This window comes from Lynx rufus, unplaced genomic scaffold (genome assembly GCF_022079265.1).
Source record: "Lynx rufus isolate CCGP_SWC_20201006 ecotype Redwood Valley unplaced genomic scaffold, mLynRuf1.p SCAF_5, whole genome shotgun sequence".
Lineage (NCBI taxonomy): Eukaryota > Metazoa > Chordata > Mammalia > Carnivora > Felidae > Lynx > Lynx rufus.
In genome coordinates this window covers 146,947,579-146,964,756 of record NW_025814867.1, presented here as the reverse complement: position 1 = coordinate 146,964,756, position 17,178 = coordinate 146,947,579, and the positions used below count along the sequence as shown (strand labels likewise).

Sequence of the window (17,178 nt, the reverse complement as noted above, 5' to 3'; positions counted from 1 at the left end):
GGGGGCAAGGCTGCCGGAGAAAGTTCAGGTGACCGAACTGCGGCCGGGCACCTGGCAGGGGATTGGCCCTGCGGCTGCCCTTTCTGGATGCCACTCCGTAGGGGCAGACCGAGAGCCGAGCCAGAGACGCTGGAAATGGCCAAAGGCCACAGATTTTCCAGGAGGCGGGAAGAACGTGTTCGTCTCTTGCCACAATTGCTGTTTCCGGGACATTCTGGTCCCACCAAGGCAAACCAAGGAAGTAGCTTCTGCCTCCCCAAAGCAGGTACTGGTCCCTGGCTACCTGTGTGGCCTTAAGCCTGTCTCCTGAATTTCCCAGGCCTCAGGTGCCTTATTCGGCGGGGAGGAGGGTGGACAGATGACCCCGGAGTTCTCTCACTCCATGAGCGCTCTGTGGGATTTAGAGATATGATCTGGCACTTGTGGCCTTTGTCCCGGGCAGGGGCCCACCTGCATGTTCTGTCCTCTGTGGTCATTGACGAAGTCTGAGTGAGGGAGAAATGTACTCCCTTTGCTTTCAAGCCAGGTAATCCTCCCCCTCCCTCCCCTCCCCCCCCCCCCCCCCAGCATCAGGCAGCCTGTAGTGTTTAAGGACGTGGACTATTGACCCGATTGTCTTGGGCTCACAGCCTGAGCTCTGGCCCTTCGGTATTAGCCGGACACAAAGGGGAAAGTTCTCTGATGGGGCAGCTAATCCCATGTGGACAGAAAGAATTTGGCTTAATTTCTGATCAGACATCTCAGCTTTTATGCTGGGCTTAGTTAGAAGGGACGGAATGGGAAGTGCTTGAAGCCATCTGCAAGGTCTCCATCGATAATGAGGCTCGTCTGTGTGTAGATAGAGGAATGGCTTTCTACTTTTTGTTTTGTTTTGTTTTACATCTTCAATTTGGTAGGAGAAGCTGGGCGCTGCTTGGAAAAAAAAAATATTTCCCTATAACTAAAATCTGCTTGATAAAAGTGAATTTGTAGTTTTGGAAAAAACACGCCATTTTTCAGACGTTTGCTTCTTGAGCCTACTTCAGTAGAGGCGGTGATCTCCTTATTGAATGCTTACCGAGTGTGCAGAAATGGAAGGGGTAGTGAGTGAGCCTGACGGTGCCTTCTCGAAGGGGTGCACTTTCCCAATAGATGTGCTCTGCGCCATGGTGAGAAAAGGCATCGGTTTTTCATGGCTCTTCCTAAACATCACCTTGTTCTCAACAAACATCACCTTGTTCTCAAGGTCGTGGAGCGTTCTTGTGTGGCAGAAAGTAAAGCCTTTTCTCTTGCTGGCTTCTAGGAGGTCTGGCTAGCAGGCTGGGGCTCTGAGTATTGACCATTAACATGGACCCAGCCCCTCCTGCATACCAGGAAAAGTCCACAAAGGCTAGGTGGGTGACCCGAACCAGACGGGCACGTGAAAGCAGTTTTGTCGATAATCTGACCTTTGGAAGATTGACGTGCTTCCCATGCTTGGAGTGGCCCTCTTCCTTCGTGGGGACATTTACCGCCTAAGTCATATGTTTCTCAAGGTGACATTTTCATACCTGCCGTAATCCGTGTCCCTTAGAGGAGAACATCTGTAAACAGACCATCACTACGGGCTAGGTCAATCCCATGGTGCATTTGGTCTGCTGTTTACTGATTGCTCACCTGGCCTCCGTACGTATACGGATAACGTATACGTATACGTATAAACAACATAATGTCGCAGGGCCTCGTGTATTTACCCCTTACGTTTCTCTCACTCTAATCACTGCGATTGCGTGTTGGTGTTGGGCTGGGCGCAGGGACCCTTTGGGCAGCTAGTCACATGTTCTTTCTCATCTTGCTTCTGAGGCCCGATGTACTTTTCTTAAGGAGCCTGCCTTATTCCTTTTCTTCTTTCCCAACCTCTTCAAAGAGCAGGTTAAATTGGTTCCTTCTTCAAAAAGCTCACTCTGGCTAAAATCAAGTGAGGTGGGCACATCAGCTAGCTCCCTTACACATGGGACACGGCACTGCAGATTTGATCCAACAGCTCCACACTCTATAACATACATGTCTAGGCTTAAACGCTGCACCTGCCATAGAATTTGTTGAGAGGACTAACTTTGTGTTATTGACACTGTATATAATTACCTTTTTTTCCCCGTTTCATTCTACGGGACTCTTGAATACTCACTGATGCCATTTTTCAGGATGTAAGCTCCGTATAAGGAGCGAGTCTGCAAATCTTGCTTGGTGCAATGGCTAATAGATGCTACGTGCAGGGAGAGAACTTAAATATTTAAGCCATGGGTACTCGCTCCAATTTATAAGTAGAGATAGGAGGGAGACCAGACACCCGCTTCTCTGCCCTGAATGTTCCTGTGTCTTTTGGAAATGCTTTTTGGAATGATGATGGCATTTAGGTCATGGAGTTGGGACTGTGGGAAGAACTGTTTACTTCCAATCTCTCAGAATGGTTTGTTTTGTTTTGTTTTGTTTTCAGGGAGGACCTGATTTGATTTTGATTTAGTTGTTGATTTTTACTTTTCCTTTGGGACCTTGTCAAGCTGCAAGGTCAAGCCAGGACGGGCATTAAAGAAACAGAAAACCCGGATTCAAATTTACTTATTACAAAAGCCTGTTGACTTTTCTGATGGTGGAGTCTAAGAAGAATGAGAGACGCTTTCCCGAAACGGGTTGGTGAATACAGCTTCTTTCTCTCATGTCCTCTCCTGCTTCCTCTGTAAGGAAACAGACATTTAACTGAAATGGTGAGGAAAGCAATTCGATCTTTCTAGCATTCCGCACCCCCCCAAACACGTTCTCCGAATGAATGCTCATCACCCCAATGTGTGTACGTACCTCAGATAAACCAACATGGATAAAATTAAGTCACCCCATGGGGTTACTTTCATTTTCTGCAGGTTAAAGGGGACACCTTCTCCTCTCTTAAACCTCTGCCTTTAAGCAGTGGTTGGATTTCATCAACAACTACGAAATGTTTAAATATTGCATGGGAACAAATCACTATTCAAGGTTCTTTGCAATATCACCAATCACACAGAGGAGCTTTTTCACCTCTCAGAATAGAGCGATGTCCAAGGTCATGATTTCAGAGGAGACCACTCCAAACTTATATAAAGAATGGGGGAGAGCCCATGTAATACATGGGAGAGCCATGTATGATACTGCTTAAGCTTCTATCCACTGAAATAGAAAAGGTGGACTTTTGAGAAAGATGGTAACATACAAAATAATTTTACGATCAATGTATTTTTAGACTCATTTTTAGGGGCACCTGGATGGCTCAGTCCATTAAGCCTCAGGTCATGAGCTCAGGGGTGGTGAGTTCGAGCCCTACACAGGGCTCTGCACTGACAGCAAGGAGCCTGCTTCAGACTCTCTGTCTCCCTCTCTCTCTGCCCCTCCCCTGCTCTCTCTCTCTCTCTGTCAAAATAAAGAAATAAACATATAAAAATGAATAAATAAACTCATTTTTAGAGGAGGAACTTGTAGTCAAGAGACCCATCTCCCAAACCTGGCTAAGAGCTAACTCCACCCACTCACCTTCGGTGGGGTCCTTAGATTTCTGCCTGATGCCTGAACTTGACAAGCAGTCGCCTGTTCATTGAATTATTTTCCAAATCAGGAAGCCAAGTTTAAAAACTCTGGAACCCGGTCGTATTTAACCACCGACTTCATCCCCGGGTTCTGAATCCATCCACGCACCGGGGCATTTTTCTTAACAAACAAATTAGCGGGGAGGGGGGAAATGTAAGGTCTTGAAACATTTTATTTTGTGGATTCTTCACAGAGCAAGAAAACAACGTTAGAGATAAAATAAAATGCCAGTTAAATTCGGCTACTACCAACAACCAAAACCTTAAACACAGAATTCAAAGCAAGCTGCTGAAAGATCGTAAAATAATCTTGGGTGCAATAATTTGTTAACGTCTGTAACAAATCAAGACGGGTCATCTATGCAGTGTTTCAACTGTAAAGCTGCGAGAAGGCCTGCCCAGAGCGCTTTTCAAGGACCCCTCACGCAAAGGGGCAGCCCAGAAAGCGCCATCCCGCCATCGCCGCCGCCACCGCAGCGGGGACCCGCCGAGCCGCCGCCGGTTGGGGGGTCAGATCCTCCTCCGCGTCTTGAAATGAGAACGTTAATTAGCGATCGTGCTTTCGGACAAGACGGCGGGCGACTGCGAAGGGCCTTGTTACCTATTTTAGACCTATTTAGAGACCGCCGCCTGCGTCAGACGTGCTTGGTTTTTGTTTTTAAGCAAGCGCAAAGGTTGGTTACGCTACCTTTGGGGAAGGGGAAACAAACTGGTGAATCTCAAGTTCTAAACGGCCTTTTAAAGAAGATCCCAGGATTTAAGAGCGAGTAATCTCCGCAACAAAACCCCTGGTTACGCGATTCTCAAAAATCGCACTCTAACAGTCAGGGTACAAAAGCGGACCGACTGCCCAGCCCAGCACCCCCAACGACCCTGGCGTTATCATCGCCGCCTCCCGCCGCACCGCGAGGCCAACCGTCCGGCCGCCGCCGAGGGTCAGTCCTTCTGCTAAGCCCGGGACCGTCTGCGCGGACTAATTGGTTATTCTCGGCTTCCTGAGGTCGGGCAGCCTTCTCTGACAGGCCTCGGCTGGTGGGAACCAGGGTGCCTGTGGCCTCTGGTTGGGGAGAAGGAAAAGAACTCTTTCCCTGCCCTCGGAGAGCGGCCACTTGGTCCCCTGACTTGGCAGGTGTCGCCTCTTTGAGCCTTGGCGCTGGGACCGGCCTCCTGACTCACCCAGAGCAAGCCGCGCTGTGCCTGAAAATCCGCGCCACCCCCCACCTAGCGCACGACTCCCGGACCGGGGGAGACCGACGCTGGGCAAGAGTGGGGTTGGGGGCGCGCCCCTGCTGCCCAAAGAAGCTGGAATCCACTCAGAACCCCAAACGGCCCCGACGCTCCGTCGAACGCCCGCTCGCGTCACTTTCATTTCCCCAGGGTGGGGGCGGGGAAGGGGGCGCCCCACAGTCCCTTCCTCTGGGCGAGAAGGTTGGAAGTGTCCTCCGTGCCCCGCCCGGCTGTCCCCGGGTGCGGGGCGCGGGGGCGCGGGGGCGCGGAGAAGCGGGGCGGCAGGACGCCGGGCCGAGGTAGCGCCCCGGGCCCGGGCGGGCCCTCACTTGGAAAACTGTGCCTGCACGGCGGCCAGGCCCAGGCCGGCGGGGACGAGGTGCGGGAACTTGCAGACCGCGCAGGTGCAGAGGCCCGGGCCGGCCGCGCCGCCGCCCGCGCCGCCGCCGGGGAGCGCGAACTGGCCGCACGGCGGCTCGTCCAGCGCCAGCGACAGGTACTTGGCCGGGCGCAGCGCGTCGGGGGGCCCCACGGCGCCGGGCGCCAGCAGCACCGAGCCGGGCGCGGCGGCCAGCAGGGGCAGGCCGGCCAGCAGCAGGCGCGGCGCCGCGGGCCCGGCGCCCTCGCCCAGCGCGCGGCGCAGCTCCTGCAGCGAGCTACCCAGCAGCAGGATATAGTTGCGGGCGAGCAGCAGCGTGGCGATCTTGGAAAGCTTGCGGCCAGGCGCGCCCTGGCAGTGCGCCGCCGAGTAGGGCAGGATGACCTCGCGCAGCGCGTCCATGGCCAGGTTCAGGTCCTGCATGCGCTTCCGCTCGCGGCTGTTGATCTTGCGCCGCAGCTGCTGTTGCTGCTCCTCTTTGGCGTCCGCCCGGGAGCCGCCGCCCGCGTGCGCGCCGGGCCCCGCTCCGCTACCCAGCTGCTCGGCCGGCGCCTCCGGCTTCTCGCGCGCCGCCTTGGGGAGGACGGGGGCCGTCGTGGAGGAGGAGGACGTGGAAGAGGAGGAGGAGGAGGAGGAGGAAGGCGGCTGCCGGTAGCCCACCAGCTCGTACAGGGAGGCCCCGAGCTGCACGTCTCCGGGCCGCTGTGGCCGCAGCATGGTCGCGGGGGCCGCGTTCACGCGCGCCTGGGAAAGCGCATAGTACATCTGGGGGGCGGTGGGGGCGGCCGAGGGCGCCCTTCAGTAACGCCCCGGGGTGGGCCCTGCGGCAGGCCGCCCCTCCCCGCGGGCCTGCGCGCGGGGAGTCGATGGCGGGGCTGCCGGCCGCTTCCGACCCCTTTAAACCGGCTTGGGAACCTGCGGGGCCGCGGGTCGCTGGGCGCAGCCAATGGGAGCGCGAGGCCGGGTCCAGGCGCGCGCTCATTGGCCGCCCCGCCTCGGGCCGGCGCGGAGGTGCCGCGAGCCCGGCCCTGGAAGGTTATTGCGAGCGCCAGCGAGGGAGTCACAGGACCGGACCCCAGAGCGACGGGAAGGGACCGCGCCTTTCCGGGTGAAATGCGGTGGCGCCCGGAGAACGGGTTGCACTGGTGAGGCCAAAAGTCGTGTGCCTACCCCCTCCTCCTCCCTGCCTCTACTTTATTGTGCATATTCCTTTTATTTAATTGCAGTCCTGTATAAACACAACGCTACCTTAACCATGGTAACGTACACATAGTGTTGAGTCCGGTCCCATTGTCGGGCACCCAGGCACAGAGCTCTTCATCTTGCAAAACTTGAACCCGGTGCTCCTTAGGCAGCGAGTCCCTACCCACCAGTCTGCAACCTTGGCAACCACCCTCCTTCTGTCTGGGCATTTGACCACTCTAGGTACCTCATTTAAGTGCAATCCTGAAGTATTTGTCTTTTAGTGACTGGCTTGTTTTATTTAGTACAATGCCCTCAAGGTTCACCCATGTTGCAGCACGTGTTCGAATTTGCTTCCCTTTTAAAGGCTAAGTGATGGTCCTGTGTGTGTGTGTGTGTGTGTGTGCCATACTTTGTTTACCCATTTCTCCATGGAGGGATGGAGGCGTTGCTCCCACCTTTTGGCTTTTGTGAATAATGCTGCGGCGAACATGGGTGGAACGTGTTTTTGTGGTTTTTGTGGGTTTTGTTTGTTTGTTTTTGTTTTGTTCTTTGTTTTAAATGAGTGATTTCCTGCCAGGTCTTGAGGACTAAATTTCTGGGCTCAAGGACTAGAAGAATCAGAATGGCTGCAACTGGGCACTCTGTCTACCCGCCCTCAGATGGACAGATCTTTAAGGGACTTAGGAGATTTGGGGGTCATCTTTCTTTCCGCCCCAAAAGGGACATGTATTCATCCTATCCGTGACTCCGCTCTCTAAGCCTCACTCTTGTTAAAGCAAAAACACAGAAATCAGCCTCTTATCAGAAACAAACAAACATCCACCCACACACTCGTATCTGTTGAGGGTGGGACTATATCTTCCTCTTCCCCAATAGCACTACTTGGTGGCTATGGATATGACTGCAGCCTTTCGTCATAGCCTGGGGAAGAGGGCCTTGGTATCTAAACCTCTGTCATCTGCTTAGCCCCTGTGGCCATGAAAATCTAAAATAAAACCAAGGTAGCATGGCTTCCAGCATCTGGTAGTTCCAGGTGGCTAGAAGCCATCTATAGGACAGCACAGGCAGAAAACATGACCTCCATCACAGGAAGTCCTGTTGGACGATGCAATGTCAAGGGACCAGAAAGAAAATGGGCTCGTCCACCTTGATCCTCTTTGGGGCGAGAAGAGGGACGTCTGTGACCATGGGGACTATTTGCCTGGGCTTGCCGATTTCAGGGCTGTTCCCATTTTCTTCCACCAACATTTGCTCCATAGGCTCACCCTGATTTCTGCTTCCGACCCCCCAGCTCCTGCTCTGCCCGTGATATCGTGTCCCTGGATCGGTTCAACCCCAATATGACTTTCTTCTTGAAGCCTTGATGATTTCTCATGTTTTCCCCCCTCTCATCATGCTTTGACGAACCATCGATAGCATTTCCCTTGACCTAGGTTGTTAGGTGGAGATCATCTCTGCATTTGGGTGTGATTGTTTGGGGGGTGGGGACCGCATATTCTCTTCCGTATCCTTCCAAAGTCTGGCCCAGTGCTTTGCAACTACCGTGTGTCCAGGGGGGCGTCTAGGGATTGGTCTGAAATCTCTCCAGCTCACAGGCTGTCCCTTGAGATGTTCAGACTCCCAGCATGCTTTGATCCAAGAGTTTCCTGTGGGTTTCACAGCGAGGGAAGGAACCTGGTAGGAGCCCCTGACCCTCAGGAGGCCTTGACTTGACAAAATGTTGCAGAGGTCACTTGGGAAGAGAGACAGGGGCCTGGGCAGGAAGGAGAGAGACCAAACAAGTCACCTCACAATTTCCAGGCAGGTTAGTTTAGCAGCTCACTAATCATTTGAAAATCATTCTGCTTTTTGAAGCATTTTTACAGACACCTGATGATTCTCGCAGGTGAGCTGGGCATTTAAAAAAAAAAATCCCTGCTGTAGGGGCGCCTGGGTGGCTCAGTCGGTTGAGCGACCAACTTCGGCTCAGGTCGTGATCTCACAGTTTGTGAGTTCGAGCCCCGTGTCGGGCTCTGTGCTGACAGCTCAGAGCCCGGAGCCTGCTTCGGATTCTGTGTCTCCCTCTCTCTCCAACCGCGCCCCCCCCCCACTCATGCTCTGTCTCTCTCTGTCTCAGAAATAAATAAACGTTAAAAAAAAATTTTTTTTTTTTTAAATCCCCGCCGTAGATGGTGTAACTGAGGCTCCCGGGGGGTAGTGGGTGTGTGGGGTTGACAGCGTGCCTTCAGACGAGAGAGGCAGAGCTGCACCATTAGTGGCTGGCTTCTAGAATTCCCTCCAGCTGGATCAGGCTTCCAGCAAGCCAAGAGGAGGCCATGATGGGGAGGGTTGGCGACTGGGGTAAAGGATGGAGGGCCAAGCCTGGGCCAAGCCAGTATTGACGAGTTGATGGATTCCAGCCAAGCCTCAGAAGAGAGGGCTCGCGGGACCATGAACCCTGACCGGCCCCCCTCTGGCAGCGCTCATCTTCACCCTGAGGACCCCCTCTTTCCTGCAGCTGAGGTACTATCCTGGCACGTTCCTCCTCCGTCCACATGCTAGGCAGGGGCTCTCGGGCTTTCCCCTGCCAGCAGGAAGAGGAAGTGAATGAGAAAGGGAGATCTAAAGCCTGGGACAGAGTGGCCCATACAGCACCCTATACATTTCCCTTCCAGAGGCAGGGGCACCCCGGGAATCAAAAAGCTGGAAACACGCATGCCGCCCTCCCCCGCAGAGGGCCTCTCTTTACTGGGGGTGTCCCTGGGGGCTTCCTTGAGCTCTTGACCTCACCGCCTTGCTGTCTTGGGAAGGAGAAGTCCCGTTCCCTGGCCAAGGACACCGTCAGTCGGACATGCTGGTCAGTGAAGTGCTCTCCAGAGAGCCCGACAAGAGAGCTCTGGGTGGCCGTGCGGGCCCAGCATGGGCACAGGATTTGGCGCTTGTTGAAACTGGTGACTTGGATGGCCCCTTCTGCTGGACCGGAGCTCCGGTGGCATGCAAAGTGTGACAGCTGGCAAGGGCCAGCGAGTCATTATAGCTCCTGGCAGGGGCCCCGAGGGCCGTCTCGAGGGGAGGCAGCTGCTGTGGCCTCCCACATTCAGGACATACTTGGGGAACAACTTGCGTCCACCATAACAACCACTCTTGTCCTTGCCTAAAGGGGCCTTGTGTGTGTTTGTGTCGGTGACTCCTTTCGCCCCCAGGGAGGTGTGTGTGTCGGGCTTCCTTTTCCTTGCACAGAAACCTAAAAGGTCTCCCGCCCGTCCTCTAAGCCCGCTGGCCACCCCCGCTCTGGATCAAGAAGCTCGAGCCTTTGTCATGGCAGACAGTGGGGACCCGGAGCCTCGGGGAGTGTGTGTGAAGGGAAACGTGTGTTTGGGATATAGCACCATCCACCTCCTCCGTAAACACAGACTGTGCCTCTGCGAGGCCTGCCCCCCACTCAGAGCCCCCTGTCGTCCCCGGGGAGACCGTCCTCTCGGAGAAGGTCAGCTGAGCGCAAAAGGTTTGTCTTTGCTGCAATGTGCCGTTTACACTGGCTGGAGCTTGGACCTGCGATCCAACCAGAGGGCTCGCTTCTTAAAGTGCTACCGTCTTCAAAGACGGGCAAAATTCTTCGGAAAGTTGAGGTTTCAAGCGAGTTGTTGAAATGCACACGGTCACGATGAGACCGCTGAAGGCACCGTGTAGCGGGTTTCATCCCAACACAACTGTGCCCGGAACGTGGAAGACAGGGCCTGGGGGGGGGGTGTTGCGGGGAGAGGGGCCCTCAGCTCCTTTCTGGGTGGAAGAGAGCAGTGGTAGAGAACACGGGCGGGAGCAGGTGGGTCACCCTCCGGTAAGTGTTCTTGGATGGAGCAGCGCTCCTGAGAGACGTTTCGTTCCCACTCACCTGCGGACCATCTTGGCAGAATTTGTGTTACACTTAGACACGGTTCAGGTCAAATAAAGATTCCTGCCGGGAAAGAAAATTGGAAAAGATAGGAATTTTGTTCATTTTCCAAAGGGAGCGCCGGTTGATCGAGTTGTTACGAGCTAACAAGATGCTCATAGTGACCTACCGTGTCATTGTCACAGTTATCCTCCCTTCCGGCGTGGAAGCACGTAGGCGGTAGGACAGTGTTCTCTGTTCTGGTTAAAATGCCACCTGTGATCACTGGGTAGTGTGTGTGTGTTTCACAAATATTATAGGAACATCTATTTTATTTTATTTAAAAGTTTTGTTAACATTTATGCATTTTTGAGAGAGGGAGAGGGGCAGAGCATGAGTGGGAGAGGGACAGAGAGAGAGGCACACACACACAGAATCGGAAGCAGGCTCCAGGCTCCGAGGTGGCAGCACAGAGCCCGATGCGGGGCTCGAACCCACGAACCGCGAGATCGTGACCCGAGCCGAAGTCGGACGCTCAACCGACTAAGCCATCGAGACCCCCCAAGCTTATTTATTTTTAATAAATGTCATTTGAAGGCCCGATTTTAATAAACTTTACTACTTAAGATTATTTCTAAGTCTAAACTTGTGACTTTTCTTTCTGTATGTGGAAAAACGTTGAAAGAAAGGGGAAACAATTAAGACGGCATCTGAGTATTTTTCAGACTCCTTTTTAGTAATAAAGGATTGGTTTGGCTGTTGGTGACAGAGCTCAAGCAGATAGACATATGGGATTTGGGGGTTTTATTGATTTTGTATTTTTTTCAAACTCAGGGTGACCTAACAGAAATAGAAATCCTCATTGCTTTGGGCAGACCAAAAATATTCTCTGAGTCTCCCCAAAGTCAGGAGCTGAAGCCAAATGTTCCAAAGGCTTCCATTGATACAATGAAAAGAGACAATTTGCTTGGAAGGCTGTGGCTAATTTATAACACAATGTCCAATGTCATGGTTAGTTTTGTTGCAAAAATTTGGCAGTTTAACCTAGAGTCTCAGGCAGCCTGAAAAGATGCGAGCGATTCTGGCCACAGCATCTCTCGCTTGCTAGATGTTCCAAATGGTTCAAACAAGCCCTTTCATAGAGACGTGGGGCCAAGTGTGCTCAAAGGAATGAGGAAAACAAAGGTGGCTCTGAAGTCATTTCCCCGCACTGGGTCCAGCCATCCGGTTTCACTCTTTCCCCATTGAACGGGCAGGAAGAGTGGGGATAAAGAGAACAAATAGACCGATGTGTTTGGGGAGAGAATGGGGAGAGGCCGGGGCGCTGAGCTGCTAAACTTCCATTCTAGGGTTTCAGAAAGGAGTGAATGATGAATTATAGAAACCTGAAAGGTAATAAAATATGGGTCACTGAAGCGCTGAGGCCAAGTTCCTAAAACACCTGCAGAGACAGAAGGTTCTGGAAGTCAGTGTGGCCCTGCCGTCGTCCGGGCAGGCACCCTGCCTGAGGCACAGAAGGGGACTGTTCAGAAGCTCACCTGTTGTTTTCCCGTTGGCTCGCGGTCCTTCCCCGGCTGTAAGAGCCGGCGGCTGGATCTGACTCCAGATGAGACCACCGGGGGAAGAGAAAGATCTCTTTCTCTTGAGGAGACCGGAGCTGGGAGGCCACCGCCTTCCTCTCCAGAAGGCGCTCTGTCTGACCTGGAAATATTAACTTGGGTGGTGAAGGCTATCCACGTTACACAGGCACATCTCCTCTGCTATAATATTCTGAGGCTTTTCTGCTCAAACTCTCAGCCCCTTTATGTCTTACAAAGAAGAGTCCTGAGCCTGAGGTTGGGGATAAGAGCCAGCTGCCTTAGCTGTACTCCTCTGAGCCTCAGTTTCCTCGTCTGTAAAATGGAAAGAATGGTATTTATCTCCCAGAGTGGCTAGAAAGGTTAGAAGGAAATAGAAGTCACGGGCCTTGTCCAGAGGGGGGCACATAGTAGCTGCTTAGTAAAATGGCCACAGTAGCTGGTATTTACTGAGCACTGGCTATGTGCCAGGTACCCCCCAAAGACACTTCTTTTGTGCTTTCATTCAGACTCAGGTGGTGTCCCAGTTTTGTGTCCTTTACGTACATGTTTCCTCCGCATCGAGGATCTGGGGGGGGGGGGTTCTAGCCCCTTCGGCCCCCGTGCTTGCTGAACACCGTGGATGTTCTGCTCGTGTGGCTCTGTTTCAGAGACACCGTCCTGGGCCCACCGAACCAAAACGCAGCAACATCTTGCCGAAGGAATTACAGAAGTGTGACTTCAGTCTCATCCCAGACGGCATCCGAGAGAGCTGTAGCAGGCACTTAGAGGCCAGACTACCTGGCTTTGGCTTGTGTGAGAAATTTGGACACAGAGACATGTAAAGATGAAGGGAAAGATCCTGGTGATGCTTCTACAAGCCAAAGAACACCGGACGTTGCCAGCAAATCACCAGACGCTGGGGAGAAGGATGGGACGGACTTGGAAGGAACGAGCCCTGCTGACACCTTGATCTTGGACTTCTGGCCTCCAGAACCGTGAGACAGCACATTTCTGTTCCTTAAGCCCCGCCTCGTGTGGTACTCTGTTCCAGCACCAGAACTGACTGCCTAAGCTCTAAGGTGACCCCTCCTCTGGGGCAGTGGGTGGCCGGAGGCCAGGCTCTATAGTCAGACCGGGGCGGGGGGGGTCTCCCACTCAGCCTCCCCCTTACAAGCTTGTGAACTTGGGCAGGCTCCTTGACCTCCCCGTGCAAGGTTAACTCACTTGCAAAATGAAACTCATGACTATACTTCTGTTTACAGGCACTCTTTAAAGCAAAGATTAGACGGTTGCCTGCCTCACAGTAGTATGGAGCTGTTCTCCGTAGCTTGTTGGGTGGTTTCCAGAGATAATGGGGTCTCAAGGCAGGACTCTGCTCTGAATGAAATTGCCTCGGGGTCTTGCTAAACTACAGCTTCTGGTTCAGTGGGTGTGGGTGGAACCTGAGATTCTGTGTTTCTGTCTTTTTATTATTATTATTATTATTGTTGTTGTTGTTGTTTTAATCTTTTTTTTAACATTTATTTATTTTTGAGAGCGAGAGAGAGAAAGCAAGGCGGGGAGGGGCAGAGAGAGGGAGACAGAGAATCCCAAGCCGGCTCTGCACTCACAGCAGGGGGCTCGATTCAGGGCTCGAACTCAGGAACCATGAGATCATGACCTAAGCCGAAATCAAGAGTTGGATGCTTACCCGATGGAGCCACCCAGGAGCCCCTGAGATTCCGTGTTTCTAGTAAGCTCGCAGATGAGGCTGATGCCCGTTGGAAGACCGTATTTTGAGTAGCGTGTAGCGAGGACCAGGGTGAGTCACCTGGTCCCAACTAAGAAAATGAGACTATGTGAGAATAGCGTTTTTAAAAGGAGCTCTCTTTCCTCATCACTTGGGCACATGGACGTTTGGTGAGGTCTCCACCATGTTTAAAGCAAGAGCAAAGTTGGCTATGGAGAAAAGGATGGGGAATTGAGCAGGGGTGGCTGCCCTACAGCGAGGAGGTGAGGTGGACAGATACAGATGGATGGACCTGACACCTGGGATTTGTCCTGCTCAGGAGGGAGGTGGTAGATAGATGGGATGTGGGAGGGGCAGGGTAGACAGGACGCGGGTCAGAACATGGGCCAGGCCCTCCTTCTGTGGGGCCCTCTGCCCTTCACTCTGCCTGGAAGCCTCAGCCCCCGTCTTCTCAGTTGGGCTCTTGGAGCAGATATGAACCTTCTCAGACCACCCATCCTAGTGGCAACCCCTCCCAATGGCCACTGTCACTCCCGCCTGCTTGATTTTCTTCCTGGCACTCACCAGCAGCTAAAATGGCCTCGTCCTGTGCTCGCTTTGGCAGGCATGCATGCTAAAAGTGGAACAATACAGAGAAGATTTTCATGGCCCCTGCGCAATAATGACCTGTGAATTCGTGAAGCTTCCATTAGAAAAACGACAAATAAGATAAAAAATAAAACGACCTCGTCACTTGTCTACTTATTTATGCATGTCTGTTTTCTTCCACTCCGGAGGGCAGACTCTATGGGAGCAGCATTTGCCTCTGTATCCCGGTGCCTTGAACGGGGGATAGGCCCCTCCTTGGTCCTCAGTGAATATGTGAATGAATGAGTACACGGGCCCCATCTAGACAGACTGACCAAGTTCGCTGAATGTCTGTGCAGAGCCCTGGGCCAGGTCCTTTAGAAAGCGTGGGCTCCCTGCCTTCCGGTGATTTATAATCCACCTGAGGATATGAGGTACCCATGTGGACACCTGACTAGCAGCGTCAGATGGCGAGGTTTGGCTGAGCAAGGAGGCCTGCCTCTGGGGGCCGGTGGAGGTCATCAGAGCTGCCCCAGACCAGAGTACCTGGGGTCTTGGTCAAGTGCAGAGCTTGGGTCAGGGAACCGGGGTGGAGCCCGGTTGCTTCTTTGGGACGCTGGGGGGAGCTTCGTTATGACCTAGTGCTCAGTCCATGCTGACGCTGCTGGTCTTAGGACCCTGGAGCAAGGGTTGCTCGAAGCTGAGGCTTGGAGAAAGGTCTGGCAAGCAGAAGGCAGGGCGGCATTAGGGGTTGAGAAGGGGCAGAACTCCCAGGGTAGGAGGGACTGGGAATGCGCTCTGATGGCTGGAATGGTGAATGGGAACAGGATGGAAAGACAAACCAGGAGCAGGGGGTGTGGGAAGGGCAGTAAGGGAAAGTCCCCCAGCCACCGTCACCACGGCATACACCCCTCTCTGCAATTTTTAGGAGGGGTTCCTAGAAGAATTGAGACACGGTCCCCGCCTTCCTCTGCTCTGTCAACGTTAGAACCTGTTTTCAGAAATGTTGCAAGCCGGGATTGCCCAACAGGGTCTTGGGGGAGAGGCAGAGCAGGCTCTATGCCAGACGTTGCCGAAGGAAGAGTTTGCGGGCGGATGTTGTGCCTCGGCGGCTGCACGGCCAGTCCTGACCACCTGGGATGGGCACGTTGGCTTCCGAGGGATACCCTTGCGCTTAGTTTTTGCAAACCGCGTTCACATCTGTTACCTCATTTTAGCCTTACTGTACCCCTATTGAAGTTGGGAGGGCCACTGCCCGTTTCGCAGTTTTGGAAACCGAGGCTCAGAGAGAGAGGGAGTCAGGGCCAGCCCACTATCACTGGATGCAGAGCCCGAACTAAGACAGTCAGGGGAGGATTGCTCCCTGTTTCTTTCCCTTGCCTCCATGCTCACAGATGTGAATATGTGCACAAGACCCGCAGCCTTCCACCAGAGACAGCCCTCCCCAGAAGTTGTGGACTGACGGTCTCTTGGTCAGCAGAGCTCTCTTGCTGTGACGGGATCCACTCTTGCCGAATGGCTGCTGGAATGCCAGAGTATTCCAGAATTTCCTGAGGGTGGGTTTGGCCTCCATCAGCTCCCCCGCCCTTCCCCCTTGGGAGAGAAAGGGGTGCAGCTGCGGAAACTGGCAGGACTTCCCACATTGCCTGGAGACTAAGGTCAGGGCCAATTTTATGCTCCTTCGTCCCCTATTATGACCTTTATTTCCCTGGCACACGGCGGCTGCTTGTGCCCAACGGAGGCGATGGGAAGTATTATATTGTTCGTAGCACTCCAGAGGAGTAGTAATACCATACCCACTGACTTGATTCTTTCCGATTCTAACCGCGGGTCCATTGAAAGTGGTACAGGGCATTTGGGGCAAGTAAGTTTTCACTTGCTGTGATAGAGCGGGAACTTGCCTGCATTTCTAGATCCTTCCATGCTCATCAGTAAAGCAGGGCCGATGGCTTTTTACCAAAAGAATTGAGGCAGCTCTCACACTTCACATCTAAAAGCCTGCTGTGCTGAGAATACAGGGGATTGGACAGGAGCACTGTGGGTACCAGCCTGGATCAAAACCGTGCCTCCGGCGGGGACAGTGGCTTCCAGTTTGCTCCCTGCACTGAGCGCGGCTGGAGCGAGCGGGCCACTCCCACTGGCTGCTTCCCACGCCCCCGTTGTGTGCTTGCTCTGAGTGGGTGTAAAACAGAATTGAGGCAGAGGGGCTTGCTCGCTGCTGCTGGAATGTCCCCCCGAGGATGGCGTCTGGGGCACCCCTCTTCTCTGCCACCTTTCCCCTTTACAGAATTCCAAGGCTGCCTCAGTAGTGTGGCTTCAGGGTATGTTCACGGGCCTCTGAAGGTTCACACCATACACACCAGCGGCAACCAGCCCAGACCCCATCAGCCACTTCTCTTTGCAGACATCCACTAGCAACTTTAATTGTTGCTCTCTTCCTACCCTTTTCCTCTCCAGCTCCTCTCCCCACGATTACGCCCAGTCCCAGCCCAGGCCCTGAACTTGCCTCCCAGAGCATCCCTCTGCCTTCCAGCTGACAGAACTCACCCTCTTCAGAAGATTTCTCTCTCCTCTGCGAGTGCCCTTGAACCCATCACCGTATGTCTCCGAGTCAGATGCAGGGCATGGGGCATCCGGGGTTGGGTCTCAAGCTGTGTGGCCTCAAAACCCAGCCTCTTCTAAAATCAAGGCAAGAGGACTGTCTACAAATAGGTTCTGGGCCCTGACCAAGTGCCCTGGGTAGGATTCTGTGTGTGTGCCCCGTGCACCGTATTGCTCCCCTGGTCTTGAACTCCCCTGTTCCTTCTGCTGAGATGCTGTGTGGACATTGGAAACATCACACTGAGGCTACATCATAGTTGCACATCTGTGACAGCCTCTGCCCTAAGGAGGAGATGCTATCTATAGGGGAATTAATTGGTCATCAAATCCTAATCTTTCCGGTTCCCTGTGGTCATGGTCTGAGCCAGAACCGCCTCTGAATGCTCAGAATCAGGCAGCTTGCTCTGGGCCCAGGCTTTAAGGGCCCCACTCCAGTTGTGCTGTGGCTGTATCTCTCTCCATGGGGAGGGGAGTGCCTGGGGCCAAGGGGATGTGTCCCCCCCAGAGCT

The 17,178-nt window shown here is 53.5% G+C and overlaps 1 protein-coding gene, 1 long non-coding RNA gene and 1 other non-coding gene across 3 annotated transcripts; 2 read left to right on the top strand and 1 right to left on the bottom strand.

The window, feature by feature from the left end:
• Window positions 1–3,727: 3,727 nt before the first annotated feature.
• OLIG1 (oligodendrocyte transcription factor 1) lies at window positions 3,728–6,040 on the bottom strand. The gene has a single exon (XM_047099285.1). The coding sequence runs from the start codon at window positions 5,941–5,943 to the stop codon at window positions 5,125–5,127; it is 819 nt and encodes a 272-aa protein (XP_046955241.1). The 5' UTR covers window positions 5,944–6,040; the 3' UTR covers window positions 3,728–5,124.
• A 217-nt stretch (window positions 6,041–6,257) lies between these two features.
• On the top strand, window positions 6,258–14,325 carry LOC124526547 (uncharacterized). Its single transcript, XR_006965690.1, has 3 exons — window positions 6,258–6,323; window positions 12,441–12,851; window positions 14,106–14,325. It is a non-coding gene; the product is annotated as an uncharacterized LOC124526547 (long non-coding RNA).
• Window positions 14,090–14,197, top strand: LOC124527383 (U6 spliceosomal RNA). The gene has a single exon (XR_006965843.1). It is a non-coding gene; the product is annotated as a U6 spliceosomal RNA (small nuclear RNA).
• Window positions 14,326–17,178: the final 2,853 nt, after the last annotated feature.